This window comes from Nuphar pumila, chromosome 2, assembly GCF_984573655.1.
Source record: "Nuphar pumila chromosome 2, dmNupPumi1.hap1.1, whole genome shotgun sequence".
Taxonomy (NCBI): domain Eukaryota; kingdom Viridiplantae; phylum Streptophyta; class Magnoliopsida; order Nymphaeales; family Nymphaeaceae; genus Nuphar; species Nuphar pumila.
The window spans coordinates 100032841-100057727 of record NC_143250.1 but is presented as its reverse complement, the minus strand read 5'-3'; the positions used below and the strand labels follow the sequence as shown (position 1 = coordinate 100057727).

The 24887-nt window shown below is 40.4% G+C and overlaps 2 protein-coding genes and 1 pseudogene across 2 annotated transcripts; 2 read left to right on the top strand and 1 right to left on the bottom strand.

Moving 5' to 3' along the window:
- The first annotated feature begins 1356 nt into the window (after positions 1-1356).
- On the top strand, positions 1357-3393 carry LOC149846375 (uncharacterized). Its single transcript, XM_089991096.1, has 2 exons — positions 1357-2844; positions 2952-3393. The coding sequence occupies exons 1-2, from the start codon at positions 1357-1359 to the stop codon at positions 3243-3245; spliced, it is 1782 nt and encodes a 593-aa protein (XP_089847222.1). The 3' UTR covers positions 3246-3393.
- A 3777-nt stretch (positions 3394-7170) lies between these two features.
- Positions 7171-13613, bottom strand: LOC149846374 (small ribosomal subunit protein uS7). Its single transcript, XM_089997963.1, has 4 exons — positions 13492-13613; positions 8097-8368; positions 7545-7748; positions 7171-7457 (listed from the first exon to the last, which is right to left on the bottom strand). Exons 1-4 carry the CDS (start codon positions 13552-13554, stop codon positions 7403-7405), a joined length of 594 nt encoding a protein of 197 aa, XP_089854089.1. The 5' UTR covers positions 13555-13613; the 3' UTR covers positions 7171-7402.
- A 3592-nt stretch (positions 13614-17205) lies between these two features.
- LOC149846373 (pentatricopeptide repeat-containing protein At2g30100, chloroplastic pseudogene) lies at positions 17206-18762 on the top strand (annotated as a pseudogene).
- Positions 18763-24887: the final 6125 nt, after the last annotated feature.

Here is a 24887-nt window from a genome sequence, read left to right as displayed (position 1 = left end):
AACTTGGTGCATAAAATCTTGGTAGATGTTTATGCGATCTTGTGTATGCATCTTAGTGATCTTCCACTCCCTCCTGCTGATGCTACCTGTCCTTTGTCGCAATCTGGGCAAGCGGTTCCGGCGTGAGCCCATTTTATCTGCCTGATGTTCTTTTCTCTTGTGCTTTCTTTATTTGTTTTGGCTTTTGCTCTTGTTCAGTTCATGGATTCAACATTTTGTTGATCTTCATGAGTGGTAATGTTGAATTACTTTCTGCTCTCTCTCTCTCTTGCCTAAACCAAGAAAGATTGGTTGCAAGTGGCAAGCACCTCAGGGGCTGGCGTCCTAGCCTCGAAGTTTTTCACCGGCATGACAGACCGCAGGTATGGTAGGTTGAGCCAGCTTGACTGGGTCTGAGTGCCAGGTGCAGTTTCTTCGAGTTATAAATCCAAAAACAAAAAGAACCAAGCACCCAAAATTGAGGTCTCCAAGGTCTAAAAGGCAAAAGCAGAGCAATACTCCCACCGGCCGGTTGTCATTGAAACTAACATGTAACTAATAACCAGTAAAGAAATTAAAAAAAAAAAATGGAAGATTGAAAGACCAAAAACTAAAATCATTTAATTGAAGTAGCAAGCTAAAAGCAATTGAAATGAAATCCTGCAGCCCATCCCATCCCCTTGTTTCAGTCTCCAAGGCACAAACCATAAATGCAGTGTCTAGACAGTACACCACAGTGCCCATTCTCCCGCCACTCAAACAAATTTTAATGTTGTCAGTATCGTATCGGCCCTGAATTCGTTTGGCCAACGATTCAGCTATTCGATAGATACCAATACTCAAGTGAATCGTTCTGTATCGAGCCCAAAAAAAAATATTAGGTGTCAATCAAAACGTGACACACGTTAAAACTATTAAAATAATATTAAAAAATTAATGTTTAGTATTTTTATATTAAAAATTAACCGATTCAAGAGCGATGCATATCGATTTTCTGCCGATATGATACGTATAGGACGATACGCACCGAACCATGTACACAACACAACACCAAGAAACCAAACTTTTGTCAACAAAAACCAAGCACATTCATTCAATGCATTAAAAACAAAAAAAACCATTTTTTTTAAAACACTTGCACTGACATGGAAGGCGTTATTAACGGATCGAATATTTAAAAAGAACCACTTTTTTTTCTCCTTTACGTGTATGAAAAAAATGAAAATCAACAAAAGTGGGGCCCATACCAGTGGATCCTCAGGTCTTCCTTGAAACAAAACCAGGGACCTGCAGGTCATTCTCTTCCGTATGTAGAGAGAAGAAGAAGAAAACGGGTTCTCCAGGCTTCTTCTTCTTCTGCAGGAGGAAGGTGGGGCAATGGCGGCCTTAGAGTGCTGGAGCAGCCGCACCAGTATCGACGAGGACATGGTGGAGCAGGTCCTCATGAAGACCAACGAGCGATCCGAGGCCTTTCCCTCCGCACCCACCTCCCCTCCCCCACAGACGGACGACGGAGATTGCCGGAACGCCACCGTTTCCCAGGAGGGGCAGCGGAGGTGGGCCAGGCTCGGCCGGAACTTCTCCGGTGCGCTCACCACCCTCAGGACCCACCTCAACCTCGACTCCCTCACCGGACGGATGTCCGCCGCCTCTTCCGAGTCCCGCAGGCTCGTCTGGGGCTCGGTGGTGCACGACCTCACCCAGCTCTACCCGGGCAGCCAACTCCCCGAGAAGCTCCTGGCAAACGTCCGCAAGCACTTCGACTCGCTCCCCGTGAGCTACGCGCAGGCGGGGTTCGACATGAAGGAGGTGCTCGCCCACGTCCGGTTGATCGAAGAGGCCGTCGCCGAGGACCGCCCGGCTGTTTCCGTCGAGGAGGTCGCCGGCGAGGCGGAAAGCCACCATGGGGTTTCGGTCTTCCGCCTCGCCTTCGCCTGCAACTCCTGCATTTCGTGGCCGGCGGTATCTTGCGTCCTCGACAACCCCTCGTTCTGCTGCAAGAAGATGCAGATCTTCGAGAGGAAGAGCCTGACCCTCGGGGTGGTGACGGTCCTGGTTCCGGCCGGGCAGGAGAGGATTTTCCGCCACCGGGTCGAAGCCGCGCTCAGATCGGCCACCAAAAGGCCCAGACAGGCGGCCATGAGGATCGCATTGGGGCTGTGCGGGTGCCAGGAGGAGAACATCAGGAACCCCGCCGAGAGCGAGATGGGCGACGAGCCAGGCAGCCGCGAATCCGGAGAGAACGCCTCCGACCGATCCCCATTGAAGGCCTCCCTCGTGGACAGCTGCTCAATCTCTGTTTCGGTCGATGAATGGCTGAACGTTCGGGCCGGGGGAGACGAGCTCGGGAAATGGCTGCTGAATTCCGACCATGTCGAGTTTGGGGAGCAATTGGGGTCTAGGATGTTCAAGGGGGTTTACAGGGGGAAGCGGGTGGCGATTGCGAGGCTTCCCGGATGCGATAAGGGGATCGGTTTCGAGGTCGAATTGAGGAGGGATCTGTTGGAACTCATGACCTGCGGGCACAAGAATGTGCTACAATTCCATGGGATTTTGCTGCACCCTGTGCATGGGATGTGCACTGTTACGAAACTGATGGAAGGCGGGTCGATCGACCGGTTGGTACGCCGCGGCGGGAAGAAGCTTCAGTACAGAGAAATCGTCAAGATCGCTGCCGATGTAGCGGAGGGAATGTCTTTCATGAATGAAAATGGTGTGGTTTACAGAGACCTCAACACCCACAGGGTGCTTCTTGATAGGCAGGGGAATGCTTGCCTTGGAGATATGGGTGTTGTTGCACCATGTAATCAAGTTGGGGAGGTCTTAGAGTATGAAACAGCAGGCTATAGATGGCTAGCTCCAGAGGTATCTATGGTGCCTGAACTGAACTCATTATTCTCTTTCTTGAGTATCTTGATTGTGTTGATGGGTGTCTTGATTTATTTGAGTTTGATGATTGGTGGGCATTGCAGATAATTGCAGGTGATCCAGAAAGTGTGGTGGAAACAGAGAAGAGCAATGTATATAGTTTTGGGATGATCCTGTGGGAGATGGTGACAGGTGAGTTGGCCTACGAGTCGTATTCCCCGGTTCAGGCGGCCGTCGGGATCGCAGCCTGCGGTCTCCGGCCGGATATACCAGCAGACTGCCCGGCTGTTTTGAAGTCCTTGATGCAGAAGTGCTGGAACAATTGCCCTTCCAAAAGGCCTCGTTTCTCCGATTTGCTTACTGCTCTTAGAGCTGCTACTGTGCTTCCCAATAGATGAATTGATACCTTGTAAGCTCTTTTTCTTCCCTCTGTTGCAGAAGCTTTTTTGTTTTTGGATATCTTAGCCTGTCAGTTTCAGTTTCTCTATATATATTGATGCATCATTTTGTGGCCTTCCTTTTCTAATCCATACTTGGCTTTTGTAACAATCAATCACTTGTTGCGCATGTTAACTTCTTGTTGCTTATATATCAGAAACATGGGAAAAGACCAAGTTTTATCTAGACTTTCCATATATTATTGGCTTGTGTACTATTGTAAAAGATAAATATTGTTGGCATCTCTCTCTCTCTCTCTCTCTCTCTCTCTCTCTCTCTCTCTCTCTCTCTCTCTCTCTGCATCGAGCAGAGATGTTTTTCTGTTTGCTTTTTGTAATGTAGGGTGACTATAGTCATGGCATTACTGAGGAATTAGGATTTTGGAATTGTTAGGGGTTAGCTGAGGTTTGCCTGCTCTAGCTTTCTTTCTTCAGAAAGTGCCATACCTACTTTATTGCGATGAAGGCGCTCAGTGGTCCATTTTTCTTTTGTATGAGATGGTCTGAAACTGCACCTGATCGTTTGGATTGCACGTAGTAGCTAACATCGGGTTGCTCCTTTGTACTACACAAAGAGCAGCCTTATCAACTCTAGGGGTTGAGTTGGACCACTTGACCATCACAAGCTATATGTTACGTGTGCTTTATTTTTAGGTGCTTGTGTTGCTGTGTGAAACACTTTTGAGAGCCGGATTTGGGAGGGAGATGGGGATTCATTAAATCCCTTACACCCACTGCTGTTTGAGAGCCTGATTTGGGAGGGAGATGGGGATTCATTAAATCCCTTACACCCACTGCTGTTTGAGAGCCCGGATTTTGAGAGATGGGAGTGGAGATGGCATTCCATCTCCTCATTTCAACTTTATCCTCGTGAGGATGTAGTTGAAGTACAACCACACTCTCTGCTCCAACACCGTCTTCTTCGAAACAGAGCCTTAATGAAAACTGGTCTGCAACTCGATAAAGGACCGACATAAAAAAAGACTGATAGACTGAGTTTTTTTCTATTTCTATATAAAAAAAGACTGATATACTTAGAAAAATTATGGTCTCTTCAATTTGGCATCGTTTATTAATGGATAAAAGTCATTACACTAAGCTTGTGACTTTGTTTTTTTGTTGGTATTCTTTTAATCTTGAATGAATCATGCCAATGTTTCAGTGGACTAATTCTGTTTGTTGGTATGCTACTGTGCTCGTATGCCCTTTGCGCATGCATAATAATGCAGAAAGTAGAAACGATGTTTGTCCCATTTTGTTTATTTGACATGGTACCTTTTTCATATAGCAAGGCAGGAAACATGCTATCCTATTTGTGGAGTGGTTATGCCATGTTCCCTTTTTTTTTTTTAATGAACAATTACAGTGTTGCTATCTGTTGAGTATGTGTTATGGATATTTGAAGCTTAAGTCGAAGCTGGGTGTACTCTCTGTTAGGCAGGGGGACGACCTCAAGGGTTTTACCAATCATAGGTCAGCCAATGTGAGGGCCGGGTTTTCCCTTGGCCTAGCAAAAGTAAGAAAGAGTAGTCTTCTCCTTAGACTCATGAGCCTCCAACCATTTTAAAGTTCCGGACATATATCAAGAAGGACAGGTACGGGTACAGGCCGTCCAACAAAATAACGGTTCTCCTTGCAATATTTAAAGGGATTTTAAACTTTTAAATTGATCAAAAAGGAAGTAAAGGAGGCGGAAAGCTTGAGAATGTTCTCAGAGTTCATGAGATATCAAACCAAAATTCATCTTTTCAAAATAACTGTTCTATTAAGATTTGTGGATCTGAAAAGTATCTGCAACCTTTTTTGTATTGCTAAAAGCAATTTAAACTTTTTTTTTGCACCCACTTCTCCAAAAAAGCGGTGATAAGGTGTGATATTGCATAACGAAGCTATCCTAAAGTATCTCAGCATTTTTTATATATATATATATAGGAAAAAACGTTAAATCAGGTGCAATCACGTTGCAAACTTCAAGTGTGCCGCTGCACCTGGCTGCCCTCCATCTGTAGTTGGCCCTCACAATTGACAGGCTGTCAGCCGAGATGGAGGGTGGGGTGCGGCGGGACACTCAAAAGAGTGCAATGTGATTGCACCTGATCCGCCCTCCAAGGGACGCAACCGGAGCTCTTGTGGGCATTGTTTTGATTCACTTATACGATGGATACATTTGGATCACATGTTTGTTAACTTTTCTATCTAACCTAATTAAATCTTGTAAGCATGTGTGTGTTGGATAGATGGATATAGTCATTTCCAAGTTTTCCTGGTACTTCCAAGACCCATTTTCCGGTCTATATCTGGCGACAATAACCATTTTCCGGATGGGATCACCATTACTTTTTTACTTAATTGGGGGCAAGGAGTTAGTTTGGCAAACCAACTTTTCCAGAGAACGAAAAGGGATTTCAGATTGCAAAACACAAGGGATTTCACATTTCAAAACACATTGTGATATCTGATATTATCTTGCTTTTTCTGGGAACTGGTCCTTGTCCAGACTTCTTTTTCTCGATATATGAAATCTTCCAGGTCCTCAAATAAGGCAACAAAAACAAAGATCTATATATTAGGAACTATTCAGGAAAAGCTCCTATCAATCCGACTAAGTCTCTGTCTGGGAGATGGAGAATGGAGGGGAGATGAGAAGTTGATAAATGCATCCTCACATCTCCTCTCCACCCTGCAACTTTTTCCCCGGGTGAAATTCTGCCCAAGAAAAATACGAGGGCCTGAGGGCTTAAGACATCTTCCCCTTCACTCCCGCCTCTTGCCTCCGCACCACGGATCGCCAAGCATCCTTCGCTGCCATGAGTATCTCTCTCTCTCTCTCTCTCTCTCTCTCTCTCTCTCTCTGCACCATCCAGCAGTCTCCTGTGACGTTCCTTTTACTCCACCGCAATATGTTCCCATCCAACCTGTGTCTAATCTTAATCAATCACCACCAAAACAACCACCATCCACTGGCTCCATCCAATATTAACACCACCACCAAAGAATGCAACTTTTTCATTTTTTCAGTTGGATTTTGTGTAGTTTTTGGAATGGGTGAGGGATTAATCGTGTTTTTTCTCATCTTTTAGGGTGCAGAAGAATGGATTAATTTAGTTATTGAAAACCATTATATTTTCATTATCTTGCCCCTTTTTTGCCTTTTTGGATACAGAACATTGGTTTTATTTACTTGTTGAAAATCATTTTATTGGTGATATCATTTTCCATTTTTTCTATTGAGAAAAATTATGCAACTGCTAAAATTAAGGTCTAATACATCTAGTTTTGCTAATGCAGCTAACAAAACTAGTGAAGCTTTGATCTTTTCACTCCATAAAATTTTGAAAGTTTTTAATTTGGTATACATGCTATAAAGTGGTGGTTAGGATAAATTCTAACTTTTTCCATTTTTGCAAATCAAACACAATTAATTCTTTTTTTTTTTTGAAAGGCAAGCTGGGGTTAGGCAGACCCCTGCCAGTTATACAACTATACCTTGGGGTTTGAACCTGTAACGTCCCAACACAAGGTGACGTGCACCAGCTGGCTCCTACCAGACAAGCGGAGCCCCCGTTGTTAACACAATTAATTCCTCCATATGTTTTTTACTAACATGATCAAACACAATAAATTTTCCTTGTGACAAAAACTTCAGGAAGTGGGGGCCTGGTTTGAGAGGCACCGCCACCCTATACCAAAAAAGCCAGGTGGGACAAAGAACTCGCCACCCCAATAACTAAATACAGATCAGTGGCCACCGACCAGCTCAGAACAGAAAACTAGCCAGCAGTTCATGGTGGTTCCACACAGAAGATATGCATGACGTGCAAAGAAAGAAGAAAATAGCATATAAAGAAATAATTGCAGGAAGGTGGCATTCACATTAGAAACCATATACAACGACCAAGAATCTCAATTTAATCGCAAATTTTGCAATTGCCTACAAACTGTTTTATTTGTCTGCAACAAATGGCAGGACACAACTCCTAGCACATTCAAATCTAAACTAAAGCTATGGATAAAACAATGTCTCAAGCCAACAGGGAGGGAGAAAAAATTCAGAAAGTGTGGCGAACTTAACTTGCTGATTGCAAAAATTGCCTTTGCTAACAGAAAATCCATACCCATCAACGGTTTGCCTTGGCAACTCGCTCAATCTCATCCTTCTTCTTGATGGCATAGCTGTCGTATTGAAAGGCAGGGTACTGTCAGGAGTCCAGGTTTTGACTGGCAAACTTGAAGGAATGCACACTCAATTAAAATCATTACCTATTTGATGATCCCTTGGCAGCATTGATAAGCTCATCAGCTAGGCATTCAGCAACTGTCTTGATGTTCCTGAAGGCACTTTCGCGAGCACCTGTGGTAATGAGGTATATAGCCTGGTTGACACGCCTCAAAGGGGAGATATCAACTGCTTGCCGTCTCACAACACCAGCGGAACCAATCCTTGTTGCATCTTCCCTCGGTCCACTACAAGATATTCAAAATAAGGATCAGAAAAGAATCATACTTCAAAGCATTTCAACCGAATTATATAAGATTATACAAGTTTGAATCAGGTTAAGCCCTGAATCAGCCAACTCTTCAACCCACTACTCAAGCAAGGACACATTGGCTGAGTTGATCTCAGGTTTACAGAGAGGTTAGGGATACCATGCTAGCGAAGAATATCATTTTGTCTAACAAGATGCATGACAATTAGTTTCTATAAACGCAGCAAGTGAAGCCAAATTTAGAGTTAGCTTCAACAAAAGACGAAAGACCAGGTTATATTTGATCAACACCAGAAGTAAATGGAAGACGAAGATGGGAAATTACCTGTTGATCACAGCATCAACTATCACTTGAATTGGATTTTGGTCTGTGAGCAAATGAATGATCTCCATGGCATGCTTGACAATGAGAACAGCCTTTAGTTTCTTGCCATTGTTGCGGCCGTGCATCATCAGAGAATTTGTCAACCGCTCAATGATAGGGCACTGAGCCTTACGGAACCTTTTGACGGAATATCGGCCAGCAGTGTGAGGAACAAATGTTGCATGCTTGGCAGGGGTAACAGCAATATAATCTGCCAATGAAATATCACTAACCTACAACATTCATGGAAAGGCAAGACTGTATCATGACCATAATCTCAAATATAAAAAAAATAAACAAAATTATTAAAAAAAAAGTGTTACGAATGCACATAATGTTCCCATTCCGCCCCAAGGACCACTGTGAAGATGATACACTTACAGGCTAGATAAAGAACCATGAATTAACAGAAAACATAACAGCAAGATCATCACAACATAAACTAGCATACACTTTCACATTGCAAGAATGTTTCTAGGATTACAACATACAAAGTGAACTCCTAACCCCTTTCTCAGAATGCGCAGGCAACATTTGACATCACAATTTTCCAGCAATCTAAAATGGGATATGGATCGTGCTGAAGGTTGCTTGAATTTCCTATACAAATTTTTCAGACCCAAAAGAAAATGGAGAAAAGAAAATACCTAAGTTGGTTTTTGCTGAATGGCTGTCAAAACCCAAATTGCAAATTATATCGCAAACAAAGGATGCATATGACAAAATAATGAAGGTGAATTTATTTAAACCACATATAAAGTGTTACATCTTCAACGTTATGTGCATGGGCCAGATGCTAAGCATGTTGGCTCAACAGCCAGAGCATACTAAAGTGCTCCTTCAACTCTGTAAGTTAAACATGAAGCTCAACTGGGCTTTGTTTTCTCAATGGAGAAGCAATATTGCCACTCCAAGAGCAACCAGGTTGGATCAGCACAGTAGTCAAAGTCCCGACTGGGCACCCAGTCAGCCAAGGCTGGGCTACACCACTAGGACTAGTCACTATGGATATTTGCATCGGCCTTTCACTTTTTTACTTTGATTTAATGAGTAAAAGGAGGCTCAAATTTCTTCAGGTTTGCTTTGATAAACACATCCACCGTGTTCGGGAATCTTTGATAAACACAGATTTTATATATATATATATATATATATATATGTGTGTGTGTGTGTGTGTGTGTGTGTGTGAGTGTGTGAGTGTGTGTGTGTGTGTGTGTGTGTGTGAGTGAGTGTGAGTGTGAGTGTGAGTGTGAGTGTGAGTGTGAGTGTGAGTGTGAGTGTGAGTGTGAGCGAGTAATGCTATGGTGCTCCAGGAGTACCTACTCCCACATACTATAAATCATGGTTGTAGGTTGTATCTTCTCAATTAAACCTGATGGATGTACTCAACAAAGTTTATTTGATAGGAATCATGCTTTGGATCATGTTTTTTGGTCATAAAAATAGGATTTTTTAAGTCATGGAATTTTGATACATTGTGAGCCATTGATTTTTAAAGGTCTTAAAAAACATACATGTAAATGCTATGATCACATGATACAAAACTTGTTTTCTACTAAATAATGCTTATAGATCATATCTATAGGGTCTTATCAACAAAAAAAGTTTATGAAATTCGAAAATCTAAAGCTTCTATTAGGTGGGAGTAGGTACTCCGGGAGCACCTTATCATTACCATATATATAAGCTCCAAATGCAAAATATAACCTTTACGATGTATTAGATATGATAAAACCTTCTAACATACTAAATAAACCATGCTAAAAATATCTGTACAGTTAGATCTACCATTTGGTGGCTAGATCCATAGAAACAAGGGTGTGTACTTAGGGATGGCAGTGGACCAGGGGAAAGCGGGGCCCCGCCCCGCCTCGCCCCGTTTGGACCGGGTATGAAACGGGGATGGAGGCGGGGACGAAGGTTAAAATCCATCCCCGTCCGAGGGTGGAGGCGGGGATGGACGTGCACTTTTCCCCGCCCCGTCCCCGCCACGATCTCCGCCTCATCCCCGCCCCAACCCCGCCCCGACCACTTTTCCCCGCAATATCCCCGTCCCGCCTCATCCCCGTTTGAACCGGGGATGGAGGACATGAAACGGGGATGAAGGCGGGGGTGGAGGATAAAATCCATCCCCGCCAGGGAGGCGGGGCGGGGGTGGAGGATAAAATCTTGAGGCGGGGCGGGGGTGGAGACCTTGTCCCCCGCCCCGCCCCGCCCCGCCCCACTGCCATCCCTATGTGTACTACAGTATGGTATCATCATACAGAACCACCATATATTTTCCTTATATGTGCATACATATATGTATAAGGTGTACTGGACCATTTATCTCTCAGACAGTCCTAAGTTTTCTGTTTAATCTAAACCCATAGATATGATCTTCATGCTTTATTTAGTAAAAAAAACATGTATTAATTTAAACATTTTTCATGTTTAAATGTGTTTTTAGCTCAACAAAAAAATAAATTGTACATATAACACAAAAAAATTGATTAACTGAAAATTAAGAATTGTTGTTAAATTGGTTTGATCCAAAGCATGGTTTTTAGTAAATAAACAATAATAAATGCATCAAATGATTGGATTAGAAAAAAATCATGCAAATATGTTTTTTAAAAGGGCCTAGGATGGTCCGGGAGATAAAAGGTCTGAAACATACACATATTATATATAGGGTGCTTCTATGGTGGTACACACTTGATTTACATATTTCTATGCTCTAAATGCAAAATCTAACATTTAGATCATGCTTAACATGCTCTATGCACTAGTTCCATGTGTTAAAGTTGACTGAAATATGATGTTTTATTTTCTAGACCACCCATATTTTCATGAATTGTGAGATGTTGATTTTCATTGTCTGAATGAAAAGTAGGATCTTATGGTGTATTAGACATGATAAAACCTTCTAGCATAGTAAATAAATCATGCTAAACACATCTGTATGGTTAGATCCACCATTTGATGGCTAGATCTATGCAAACAGGAATGTGTACAACCGTAAGGTATCATGGTACAGAACAATCATATATATATATATATACATACACAGAATGCATGTGAAGAACAGAAACAAAATAGAAGGAGAAAAGGAAGAAAAATATGGAAAAAAGAAAAAAGGAAACAGAAGAAAAAGAGAGTGGAGGGGCGACAGGGTGAAGAAGAAAAAAAAACATAAGGAAAAAAGAAAAGTGCAAAAAGGAAGAAAAAGAAAAACAAGTAGAAGAGGAAGAGGAAAAAAGAGAAGGTGGAAGGGCAAGAGGAGGAGGAAGAAGAGAAGGACAAGAAAAAAAGAAAAGCATAAGGCAAGAAAAGAAAATAAAGGGGGGAGAAGAAGTAAAAAAAAGAAAAGGAAAAAAAATGAATAAAAAAGACAATTTATGTCCCCACCATCTAGATGGAGACATCCTAGGCAGGAAAACAAGGCCTTAACATTCAGACTCATGAACCTAGGCAGTGGCCCTGCACCTGAATGGTGCCTAGGTGCAGCTTTTCACAACTAAGAATGGTAAAATCATGATATTTTCAGTCACTTTAATTTTTTCTACTTTTAAATTATGTTTTTCTTCTTTCTTTTAAATTTTAAAATTTCAATATATTTATAACCTCTACTTACATTTCTACAAAAACTTGATTATCTAAACATATTTTTTCTTACCTGTTTCTGCTATTTTTCTATATTTTTTATTTCTAAGTGCCAAAAATTTTCTAAGGTTTATCAAAACAACCTATATTATCACGAGATTTTGCTTGCTGAGAAATAGCCAAGCCTGACACTTGTGACTGTTCTCAACCAAACAACTTGTACCTCATCAAAAAGAATCAATTTTGAAAACCAGAGGTTTCAAGACAACCAAGGTTCTTTCGGCTTAAGAGGACTGGTCTAATATGAACAACTCATTCAGAACATAAATTACAAATCAACCAAACTAAAACAAATTTAATACATAGAGGATGAAAATATTGTTTTCATAGTTTAAGTAAATGGCTTACTATAAAACTCAACATATATATAGAGAGAGAGAGAGAATGATTCAAATTTTTTAGATTGCTTATGAAAAATATTAGACCATAAATAAACCAAAAAACATATGCTGCAAGAAATAAATCACAAATAAACCAAAAAACATATGCTGCAAGAAAATAAATCATAAATAAACCAAAAAATCCTACGCTATAAGATAAATAAACTATAAAATCAAAGAAAGCATAAAATTAAATATAAAAGGCCATATTTCAAACCCTAATCAAAGAAAATCAAAGAAAAAGACCTAATCAAATTAAACATAAAAAATTCTAATTAAAAAAATTTATTCAAAGCCATAATCAAAGAAATTTCTTAATTTTTATATTTAATTCAAACCATAATTCGAAAAATCCCTAATTTGAAACTCTAACTAAAAACCTAATTCAAAACCCTAAATCGAAAAGCCTTAATGTTAAAATTCCTAATTCAAAGTGTAATTTGAGAGAGAGAGAGGAAGAAAAAGAAGAAGGGGTTTCAAATTAGGATGTCAATCAAACGCACCCTAAGGCAGGAATCACAGAAAGACCAAGATGTCAATCATAAAAATCTTGACCCACCTGCAAGACTGAAGCCACTAGGAGAAAAAGGTTACACAACAAATGAGCCCACGCCACGCATCTATCATGAAAAAAAAATGAGGCAAGAGTAACCTAAGAACAGCAAGGCCCAACAAATCCGGAGAAGACTAGAACAAGCTATCTCATTTACCCCTACCCATAGCAGCCCGTGCACGTCCACAGAGGCAGCTTACTTGATCATGACAATGCAACATACAAAAAACAACCTAGCAAAGCATTTTGCAATTATCACAATGCAATGAAAACTAACGAAACCTAAATCAAGCCCTAAAGACGCAAACAAACGTTCTGATATTCTTTTGTCTACAAGCTACATGTGATCAGGAATCTAGCACAAACCGCTATGCCTACATAAGTCTCAATTACAAAACCAGGTTGGACCAAACAAACACAGCCACCCAATACTTACAAATGGGTGGCTTCCAAATATCTTACATGTTTGGATACCGTTCATCAATCTAAACGAATGAAAAGCGGGAGAAGACCCAACACTATTTTTTTTAAGGCAAACAGAAACTCTAAAGGAAATATAATCGTTTAAGCGGAAAACATCGATGCATCATCAAACGAACAAATTCTCCAGCAGCCACACGAGATATCCCAAAGATTTATTCACACCAAAAAGAAAGAAAAAAACAGACAATTTAAGTTACGGATTGATTCGAGGAAATCACGGAAGATCTGATGATAAAAATCCTCCGAAACGAAAAGGACAAAAAAACGGATCGAGAAGGAAAGAGAGTTGGAGTACCTCGACTTCTTCGAAGGACCATCTGTTGAAGAGCTTCACCTCCGGCTGAGCGACGATAGCCATCGCGATATGGTGCTCTCGAAGAAGAGAGAGAGAGAGAGAGAGAGAGAGAGAACGGCGAAGGAGAAAGGTTTTGCCCTAGACACTGTTAAGGGTTTATAGGAAAAAACGAAATGACGAAAATGCCCGGTATGAAAATTAGTGTTATGATTAATGGGTCGGGTAGGTAATCCGATATGAGACCCGTGCCTTATGATCGGGTAGGGATATCACTTGAGATCCGACCAGAATCCGAAACCGATTAGTCGGGTTCGGTATTGAGTTTTGCATTCAAACTTCAAACTGAACCTGACAAAAACCCGAATCTGACTAAAACCAAACTCATTTAAGCAAAAGTACCGGGTTTTAAGCTAGTTAGATCCGGATTCACTTTTATCTAATTCCATCCGAATCTGAAACCGAACCCGATTAGGCATTACTGAATCCTACTTAGATGGATCTTGTTTAATCGGATCTGTGTACGGATTCAGAGTCAGATGGAAAAGGGTAATACCAAGTCCGAATCCGACTGGCTATTTGGGTGGCTTTTTAATACGTAATCGGTTTTGGACTCGCTTTAGATTCAGATTTGGGTTGCAAAACTGCATACAAAATATAAATCTGATTATTAATAAAATAGCACCTGCTTTGTGAACCCAAGTTACCCAACTAATTGATTTTGGGGTTTAGGTTGAATATCCAACCCAAAAAACGACCATGGACGTCCCTTTGTGATGGAGCTTGCCCAGCTAGGATTTCAAGTCTTTTTGAATTCGGTTTTGATTTATGCACAACAGAATCCAATCCAGGTCATTATATTGCATTGTTGAGTTCGGATTCGGGTATGGATGTAAATAAGGAAACACCTTGTCATATACGAATTTGATTGGGTCCAACATTTTTGGGGTCCGAAACAATAGCGAGTCAGTGATGAACGTTCCAAACAGCAATTACTCGACCGTTAATTTCTCTCTAATTTTCTAAAGAAATACACAATAAAAAATAAAACATGAAAATTAACAAAAGTATGCAAAATGAAATTTGATACATTGTTTTCAGATATGTGGATTTAGCCTCATGTGTTCAGATTCGTATCAATATCTTTTGGTTGTTGGATCTGTAGCTGGATTCCGATCAAACCCATTCCATTTATACAACAACTCTACATGTTTTCATCATAGTGTCATAAAATCCAGACTTAGATGACCACTGCGGGGTCGCCCGATCAAACCCCACTGGCACACCGGGAGCGGCGTTCACAACAACATCCTCGAAAGAATGTAGTTCAGCTCCGCCAAATTGAGTGACCGGAGTGCCCCCAACTCTGCTCCGATCTCCCCTCTGAACTCCTCTCACCTTCCGATTATACCAAACCAACCGGCAGGCAGAACCAACGCGGCTAGGCCTTTGATCCTGTGGGCAGTTTCTCCATGTAAATATCAAGAAAAAAAAAAGAAGTATAAAGCTAATTGAGTCAAACAAGATAGTTGGATGGGTAGGTGATATTATCATGATTTAAGAAATCTTGGGTTATCGCTGGCTATAAAAACGGCTGATGGCCAAAGTATTTTTTAACAAAATACTGTTTTTTTTTGTATTTTTAAATGTTTTTTGTAAATAACTTTTTTTTTTCATTGTTACTAGGCAAAAAAGATAACCCCCATCATCGGCGGCATATTAGTAAGCCTTTAGTTTATACTTTTTTTAATTGATTTTAGCTGGTAAAATTCTTGATATCCTTCCTGCTCACCGAGGATGCCAAGCTTCAGTCTCGCTGCAAAGGATACCTTGCATGAGTTTTGAATCACGATCTTTTTGCTAATATTTGAAAAGGAAAAATATTGGCTACTCTCTTAGGTTGAAAACTTTTTAATCAATTCTCGTACCCATAGTTAGGAATACGTGTATTGAAGTCGTTAAAGGTTTCACATTATAAAAGATGGCTGAAAAAATGACATAAAAAACAAGCCGCAAAAAAATTGGCAAACAATACATATAGGTTTAATTTGGTTTTAATTTTATAAAATAGTGTAAAAAAAAGACATATATATGGCATTTTTCTATGAATAATAAGTTACGATATAGGAAGAATGAGATTCAAATTCAAGAATCATTATGATTCATATCTAATTTAATTGGATATGTAATTAAGTTTTTCTAAAAAGTATTTTGTTTACATATATATATATATATATATATATATATATATATATATATATATATATATATATATATATATTTGTGTTCTAAAAGCTTTCACTCAAATGAACGTATTTTTTCACCCTTTTTGAAAAGAGGGAGTTTCAATTGTTTTTTCATTTTTTTTTAAGTTTTATTGAAAAAAAATGTGGGTTAAATGGAGTTTTACTAACTATACTCATCATTAAAGATTGTTTTGACCAAAGCTCACCCCATGGATGTATTCATTCTGGTAGAAATAATATAAATCAGTTTAATTATAATTTTATGTAAAAATATACATTTTTGAGAATTAAAATTTTTTAATAGTCTAACTTTTATGAAATTTGACATTTATGTCAAAAAAAAACTTTAGACCTCATTTGTTTTATGCAACTTACATGGGAAAGTGTTAAGCTGGCAACCCTGATGAAATCCTTTCCCATCATGAATGAAACAAACATCAAATCATGATGGTGGAAAAGTGTTGTTCTTACGCAAGTGGGCCTCAATTGTTCCCACCACTTATACTTTTTGTGTAAATCTTTTCATACTTCCCCCTTTATGAAAGTTTTTACGTGGCAAGATTTTTTTTAGAAAACCATGCTCATCCATATATAGTTTTTTTTCATGAGAACGAAACAAACGGCCATACATGTAAATCATATGTAAGGGGAGAATGTGAATAAACATCTCATATTATTTGGAATCACATGAGATAGAATCAAGGGCAAGTTTGGTTTGATCACATAAGGTTCACTTCATCATACACTTTAAAAAGTGAATCTCATTTGCTTTTTTTTAAAATGCAATCAAGCGCAAAAAGTACCCTCGTGAGAAAGTGAATCTCATTTGATTTTGCAAATGAGAATCATTTTATATAGTGAATCTCATTTATTTTGAATTCTCATGAGATTTAGAAATTGAATCTCGTTTGCAGAGTACCCTACAAACAACCAAACCTACCCCAAATGTGAATTGAAGTCATATGACCATGTGATTTGAAATCACATGAGAGTGATTTTTAAAATCACATTCAGTTTCTTATTTGCATGAGATTTCAAATCACATGATTGGTTATCTGTGCAAATGAGATTGATTCTCTGGTTTGCATGAGATTTCAAATCACATTTGAATGCAACCCAGTATAACCTAAAATTAGTAACGAGATTTAACCCGCGAGGGTAGAAAACGTTTCCCATATGAAAATAGAGATACGTTTGCTTTTTTGGCTTTCAGAGTCTTGTCGAGAAAAACGTGCCATGCGGCTTTGCCCTCAACTTCGCTTTCACGGTTTGAGATAAAGCACCGATGAAGCAAAGAGTCCACTCAAGTCCATTATTCCCCTACCAATCCCCAGACTTTCGCGTACTTTTCCCTTCCTCATTTTGGTGTTTGTCTTCTGCTCCTTCAGAATGGGGTTCGTGGGTGATCGTCGTTTCCCGCCAAGGATCTATTATCTGTAAGTTTTTCCTCTGGTTTTCTGCTATTCGATCATCCACCATCATGTTTTTGGCTATGTATCGACGCCCCCATCGTTTCTTCTTTCGTTTTGTTGAGAATCCAAAAGATGGCAATCGCTAATCGCGTTATTTTCATAGAATTTCGTTGTTTCTACCCATCCTCTTCCCCCAAAATTCTTTCGTCCCTCTCCTGGAATCTTTTTCCCCAAGGTGGGTTTCGCCAAAGTAGAAGAATTTGTTTGGGTACTTCTGAGATTTCCGTTTCCGGAGGAAATTCCGGTCGCTGTCGATACCGGGGTTTCGTTTTCCCGAGAAGAGACGACGTGGGGAAGTTCGGATTGAGGGCAGAGGGGAAACAGAGCGAGGCGCACGTCTTCGAATTGGATGAATTGCTTCTGAGCGACGGGAAGGAGAGAATTGGTGATGGGTTTTTCGAAACGATTTGAACGATAAGCTCTCCGCTCGCGAGTTCCAATTGGTGTTGGTGTATTTCTCCCAGGAAGGGAGGGACTCGTGGTGCGTCTCGAGGTTTTTGATTTCCTTCGGAAGGAGAATCGAGTGGATAAGGAGACGATGGAGCTCATGGTGTCGATTATGTGCAACTGGGTGAGTAAGTTGATCGAAAATGATCACCATGTTTCGCAAGTTGTTGATCTTTTGAAGGAGATGGATTGTGTTGTGCTGAATCCAGAATTCAGCATGGTTGAAAGGTTATCTCATTGTACCGGGACGGAGGAAGAAAAGCAGAAGCCGTGGCGTTTGTTAAGCACGTTCTCGAGCATGGTCTGAGCTCGTTCTGCGGAAACAGTAGCAAGCAGGGCCCTGTTGGTTACTTTGCTTGGAAAATGATGGCTGACGGAAATGTGGGCTGAAACCGGAGATTTACAGCTATTTGATTGCATTGGCAGCACTTGTTAAAGAGCAGAATGAGTTCTCCAAGTCGCTAAGGAAGCTTAGGAAGCTACAGAATGATGGCGTTATCGCTGATCTTGATGTGGAAAACATTGCACTCATAGAAAAGTTTCAGTCAGAACTTCTCACTTTTGCAGTGCGACTATCTTCTTGGGCTATTCAGGAAAACTTACCTGACTTTGTTGCAATGGCTCATGAAAAACTACTTGCAATGTATGCTTGTGCTGATCGAGGCCTTGAGGCGGAGCATCATTTATGGAAAATGAAATTAGCTGGTAAAGAGCCTGAAAGAGAGCTATATGGCATAGTTTTAGCTGTCTGTGCATCCCAAAGGAACATGGGTGCTGTACGACGATTGCTAGCGGGGATGGAAACTATGGGCATGTCTCCTGGTAATAGAAAAAGAAATTTGCCATGGCTGTTGCGTGGTTACATCAAAGGCGGCCACTTTGATGATGCTTCAAGAACTTTAATAGCCATGCTCGATCATGGTTTACATCCTGAATATATGGACATAGCTGTTGTGTTGCAGGGCCTCAGAAAATTCTTGCAAAATTTTGGGAACATTGAGCTTTATCTTGATATTTGTAAGCGTCTGTCTGATGAAGAGTTGATTGGACCATGTCTTATATATCTGCACATAAATGCATATAAGCTTTGGATAATGAGAATGCTGTGATGTATATATAATGATAAATGTGGGCATTTTAAGCTGTTGGTTTTGAACAGTGGCAAGGCTGCCAATTATTGTGTAGGTCTCACAGCAACAAAGTTTCCTTATGGACATTTGCTCTATGTACCTATGTACTTAGATAGTTCTTTGTAAGTAGTGGCGGGGTGAACTTTTAATGAAAGAAATAAACTCAAACCCTTTAGGAGGAGGATTTGGAGTTTTGACAGGAGCCACTCCAAGTGGGATCTGATGGAGGATATAGAAGAATAAACGATGACTTTCATCTTGTGTTTCAACCACCTGGTATGCAGTAACAATATGCAAACAAAGTCAGTATTGCAGAGATGTTGCATGAGGGATCAGTTATGTTAGCTGGATTAATGGATTTACTCTATGTTCATTGAGGGGTACTGGGTTTGATTCCTTACCTGGATCTACCAAAAGGAATGAATGATGAATATGTGAAATTTGATGGATACACACACAATGATTGGGTCTCTTTTTCACGATTGCATCCCCTGAATCACTCTCCATGCCCAGAACTGTTAAGTGCAGGGTTCAACATCTTTTGCTCTGGCAGTCAAATGCACTTGAATATACACACACAAAATGAAGGATCTCTTTGCATGATTGCATCCCCTGAATCACTCTCCATGCTGAGAGCTGTTAGATGCAGGGTTCAGGGTTCAACATCTTTTGCTCTGGCAGTCAAATGCACTTGAATACAAAACACATGCATGCCCATGCCCGCCGCACCCACAGACGCACTCACTCACGTGGAGGTGGTGGCCAATGAACAACCTCTATGTCACATGGACTTGCCAAAGAGGCCGCCGCACCCGCATCGACACGATGTGACGCGGGTGCTGGTGCGGCACCCAGTGTGGTCAATGTGACCTTGGGTGTGGTCAACCCGCACCCAGGGTTATCTTTGTCCCAAATTGACTGAGTCCTCCATTTTGTTTTGTTTTTTAAGAAGAGGGGGTGGGCCCTCTCCCGACTCCTCCCCTCCCTGACTCCAATTCGATGGAGGGTGGGGAGGGGTTTGGTATGTACTTGGATTTTAGGAGGGTGGGGGTGGGTTACGTACTTGTATTTTAGTCTTTCAAAGGGTAAGAAGAAGAAAAGAGGGGCACGGGATCAGCCCCTCCTCCATTGCACCCTTTTCCTCCTGCGTGCCTTTTAGCGTCGCCCCCACCATTCAGGTACATACCTCTCTCTCTTTCTCTTGCTCCACCTCCTCTATTTCCTCTCTTTTTCGCTCTCCTCTTATTCTGCCTCCTCCATTTCTTCCTTCTCTCTTGCTGTCTTCTGCTTCTTATCTTTTTTCGCCCCTCCTCTGTTGCATTCACGCCAAGTCTCTCTCTCTCTCTCTCTTTTGTTCTCCCCTTTTCTCTTTTTTATTTTTTTATTGTTTTACAATACCTTGGCGCAAACAGCCGGGTGTTAACTGGGTTAGACTCAGGTTTGATCCAAGTCTGGATCTAATCCAGATCTGATTGAGCTGGATCTGTTTAGACTCAAGTCTGATTCAGACTTGGGTCAAAGCAACCCAGATCTAGATCGGACCTGAACCTATTTTGACCCAAGTCAGACTCAATCTTGTGTCAAGGCAGACCTAGGTCTGAATTGAACCTAGGCCTGTTGGGTTTGCTTTGACTCAATTTGATTCAAACCTAGGTCAAAGTAAACCCAGGTTTGAATCATTCTGGGTATACAAACTCAGGTCTGTCCAAGATTATATATATATTGTAGCTCATGGCATGGCTATTGATGGGATGTTGAAGTGTCCATGTATAGAATATTGCAATTCAAGGTTATAACGACCATAATAATAGAGCAACTACTGGTACATAAAATGAGTTTTTATTAGCATCTAAGGTTATAAGGTCATCTTAGAAAGATGTTAATTTCAAATAATTAAAAAGATCAATCTACTTCCAAATGAAATATGCCCCCTTGGAACATATCAACTAAAGCTCTATTAATCATTTGGAGCTCTCAATGTATCAAATATTATATAAAAGTTTCCATTACCCATTATTCCAAAAAAGCTTTATCTCATGCATTAGTTGACTCATCAGGTTTGGCTAGTGCCAATGTATCACAGTGAACAAAGATACAGGGAGTTAGATGACATGAATATCTAGAAGGTGTTGAAATTAAAAAGTGGTAATGAAGTTTTTAAAGTTTTTCTTGAATATGCTATTTACATCAAAGGCAAGAGATAAAGCTTTGTAGATTGGCACTAGAAGAACCACTATTATTATAGTTTTTCCTTGAATATGCTATCTATGTCAAAGACAATTGACAAAACTCTGCTGATTGACACTAGAAGAGCCACCATTATTATGTCGAACCAAAATAATGATCATCAAGTGTGATGTTATTTGGGAAGATTCTATTTCCAAAGAAGAGGGATACCATGCTTTGAGAGAATAGAATATTTTTGTCTTGTATAGTGGGAAGAAGATCATCAAGTTTCCTGGAAAGATTGTAGTGTGTGTGCTTGCTATTGTGTTTGAGGTCATAAGTGCTTGTTCAGATCGTACCTACGAAAGCACTACTTCAAGTATAAGTTGTCATTGTTTTCACCACTCATCATTTTTATTTGTCTTCATTTTTGAAGAAAGTACTTTCACTATGGAATACTTACTATGAAACTTTGAGTAATAATATCTAAGTTTCATTAATTTTGGATAGAATGAACTAGTAGGGGATCCAACTAACAACAAGTGCTCCACACACAAGCTAGGTGGGTTGGCTTAAGGCTTTCTTTTTTTGGAGACAAAATGCAATTTGGTTTTATATATTCACAATCATATCAATCTTACATAGTTCAAGATTGATTATAAAATATTAAGGAGCCATGGGCCAACAACAGATGATGAGCTCTCACCCATGTCCCATGAAGGTGGCCAGGTATGCCCACTATTGCTGCAAGGCATATGGCAGCACACTGCCCTGGTTTAGCTTCTTACACTCTCTAGAATCCTTGATAATGCGAATTTAGACCAGCTTCTTGTTAGTGGTTGTACTTTCGAAAAGGACCTCTTTCTTGTGCACCCCGACATGCTCCCACATGGTGACAACCCAACACTTCCATTCATATTCCTTTTTGCCCCGAACCCCAATTTACCAACAATAAAGGAACAAGTAGTGTGGGCTGCAAAATTTGCATAGTTAAAGCTATATCCCCCAAAACCATATGTAGATCCTTGACTCATTCACATTCAACAAAGAGGCATGTAGTACTCTCAATGTCATGCTGACAAAGTTAACACATGCTAGCCAAGCAAATCGCCCCCTCCAAAGAGTGCGGTTAGAAAGCCAAGTAACTAAGGAGGGTCCTTGCACACGATAACACGATGCCACTGTAAAGATCCCATCTTTCTCATGTTTCCACCATAGGTGATCCTCCCTAACTGATGGTTGAACCCCTCCAAATTACTCACTAGTATGGCATCGATCCATATATAGCTGCCATTGATGCATCGTCGACTAGCTTTCCCCTACTCTCCCCTCCCTTGTGCCTCTATATATCTGAAACATGTTAAAAAACTTTTATCGTAAAGGGACCTTTGTGAGCCAAACATCCCTCTAAAAGAAAGTTGCGCTCTCATTTTCGACTTTCACCCTAATGTTGGAATTAAAGAGCTCATAAACCTTTGCTGATCCTTTTCAAAAATTGGACCCAGACTTCCATTTTGAATTTTTAGTCCAATTCCAAGGCCAATCCACCGCCCATACTTGCTCGTCATTATCCCCTCCTCATTGGCCAACAACACGTTATTAAAGTGCCTTAGGTCCTTAATCCCCAATCCACTTGGCTAAAGTGGTAATGTGACTATCTCCCAACTCAAGGTTGACATGACATTCTTATCATCCTTGACCCCCAAAAGAAACTCTTGAAACACCTTATTAATCTTCTTCGTAACCGATTTAGGCATGGAGAAGAGCCCCATAAAGTGTTGGAAAACCATGGCAAGGACATTCTTTACCAAGATATATCTACTAGCTTTTGATAATATATTCGCTTACTACAATTTCACTTTACTACGGATTTTGTCCCCCATTAGTGTCCAAAAACTAGCTTTTATCCCTTTATGCAATGAAATTCTTAAGTATTTCATAGGTAGCTCCTTCCACTCATTTTAAAAAAACCTTTCAAGTTGTGGCCTCCATACTCTTGCTCTCATCATTGAAATGCATGAAGCTACTCTTCCTCGAGTTCACTCTCAATCCTGAAATTTCATAAAAGATTTTAAGAATAAGTCCCAAACAATGCATGTTTCCTTCAGAAGCTTCACCAAAGATTTATGTCATTTGCAAAGAGAATGTGTGAAAAGAACTCCATGCCTGGGAAGCTTACCTCTTCAAACATCCCACAATTGTTGGCTTGCTTGTGAAGGTAACTAAGCACTTCCATGGCTATGATGAATATGAGAGAGGAGATTCGGTCCCCTTGCCTTAGACCCTTTTATGGCTTAAAGAAAGACCCCTATTGACTCCGAAGAGGACTCCAAAATATCTCTTATCCACCTTACCCATCTATCCCCAGCCCCCACCTTTTACAAATTTTTAATAAGAAAATCCCAATTTAGGGAGTCAAATGCCTTACGAAGATCCAACAACTTAAGCATAAAGGTTTTCTTCTTCGAATTGTGCATAGAGTGAACCACTTCATGTGATAGAAGGCACTCTCCATGAATTCTTTGTTTTGGCACAAAAGATTATTATGATGGTCCCACTACTTGGTGAACAACTTGCTTTAGGTGCACAACCAACACTACGTGTGATCACCTTAATGGGTGTATCCAACAAGGAAATTGGTCTAAATTGATCAATCCCGTTTGCCCCTTGCTCTTTAGGGACCAGTACCAAAGTAGAATCCCCCACCTTCTAGATAATCTTGCATTAGCATAAAACTCATTAAAAACTGCTTTAAAATCATCCTTGTATGTTGGACAAACAACCTTGAAGAACTCAATGGGGAACCCATCTACTCCCAATGCCTTATTATTAGGTAGCTCTCATACTAGCTTATTTCCATCCAACAAAAAACAACTAAAGAATCTTGAGCTCTTGCATCAAAGTAGTTCATAAATGCCTCACTTAAGTCAAAAGATCATTCAACCAAGGGAGTTGTAAAGGTATCACAAAAGTACTCAGTGGCTGCACCAATAATGTCATCATTCTCATAAATGCAATCATTTATCTCCATCGTGTTGTGAAATTTTTTCCTCCGTTGAAGCATACAAATGAAAAAAACTTTGTATTTTTATCCACATGGTGCATCCAATGGATCTTAGACCTTTGCTTCCACTGAATTTTTTGTTTCACTCGCTATTATGAAATACTATCAACCAAGAAATTATACCTCTCATTTGCACCCTCTGCCACCCTTGAGTCGCTCTCATCTGTGGCCAAACGATATTGTAGCCTTTATAGCTCTTCTTCCTAAGCCTCTATATGCTGAAACTTTTCTGCCTCTTTTTTTTCCATCATTTAATTAGCCTCTTCCTTACATGGTCCATCCTCCTAACTAATTTTAATGTTGCCCAATAAACATATTGTGGTTCACTCCACCATTGCCTAATCTTGCCAACTATACCCTCTTCAAGAAGCCACCATAGCTCCATTTTGAATTGATGCCTATTAGTCCATTGTACCCTCACTCAAGCATAATTGGTACATGGTCTGAAATTGTAACCGGGCCCATTAGCACCCTTTCATCATGCCTTTGTTCCCACTGCTCTCTCATGACTAGGAACCTATCCAACTTTCGCATACAAGGGGCAGCGCTTTTGTTAGAGTAAGTGAAAAGTTCCTTGAGATGTGCAAGTCTATTGGGTCCCCTTCCTCTATAAAATCGGCGAACCTCCTCATGCTACTTGTGTACCTTTGCTTCCGATTTGATTTAAATGAATGGAACACGCACTTAAAATCCCCGGTGACACACCAATTATCAAACTTCCTAACCTTGAGTTAGTCCAGTTTCGCCCAAAACATTCTCTTTAAGGGTGAAGTTGTAGGATCATTCATTGCGGTAAGTGTGAAGCTCTTTTGAGTAGTTGGCTCAATAAAGCCTATGGTGAGCGAGAATCTGCCTCTGTCAACAATGCTGCCAT

Excerpts from the sequence above, each read along its gene's own strand:
- LOC149846375 (XM_089991096.1), top strand. The coding sequence starts at position 1,357 with ATGGCGGCCTTAGAGTGCTGGAGCAGCCGCACCAGTATCGACGAGGAC. Across the intron at positions 2,845-2,951 it reads ATAGATGGCTAGCTCCAGAG|ATAATTGCAGGTGATCCAGA; the intron begins GTATCTATGGTG and ends TGGGCATTGCAG.
- LOC149846374 (XM_089997963.1), bottom strand. The coding sequence starts at position 13,554 with ATGGCTATCGTCGCTCAGCCGGAGGTGAAGCTCTTCAACAGATGGTCC. Across the intron at positions 8,369-13,491 it reads GGTCCTTCGAAGAAGTCGAG|GTTAGTGATATTTCATTGGC; the intron begins GTACTCCAACTC and ends TGAATGTTGTAG. Across the intron at positions 7,749-8,096 it reads GTTGATGCTGTGATCAACAG|TGGACCGAGGGAAGATGCAA; the intron begins GTAATTTCCCAT and ends AATATCTTGTAG.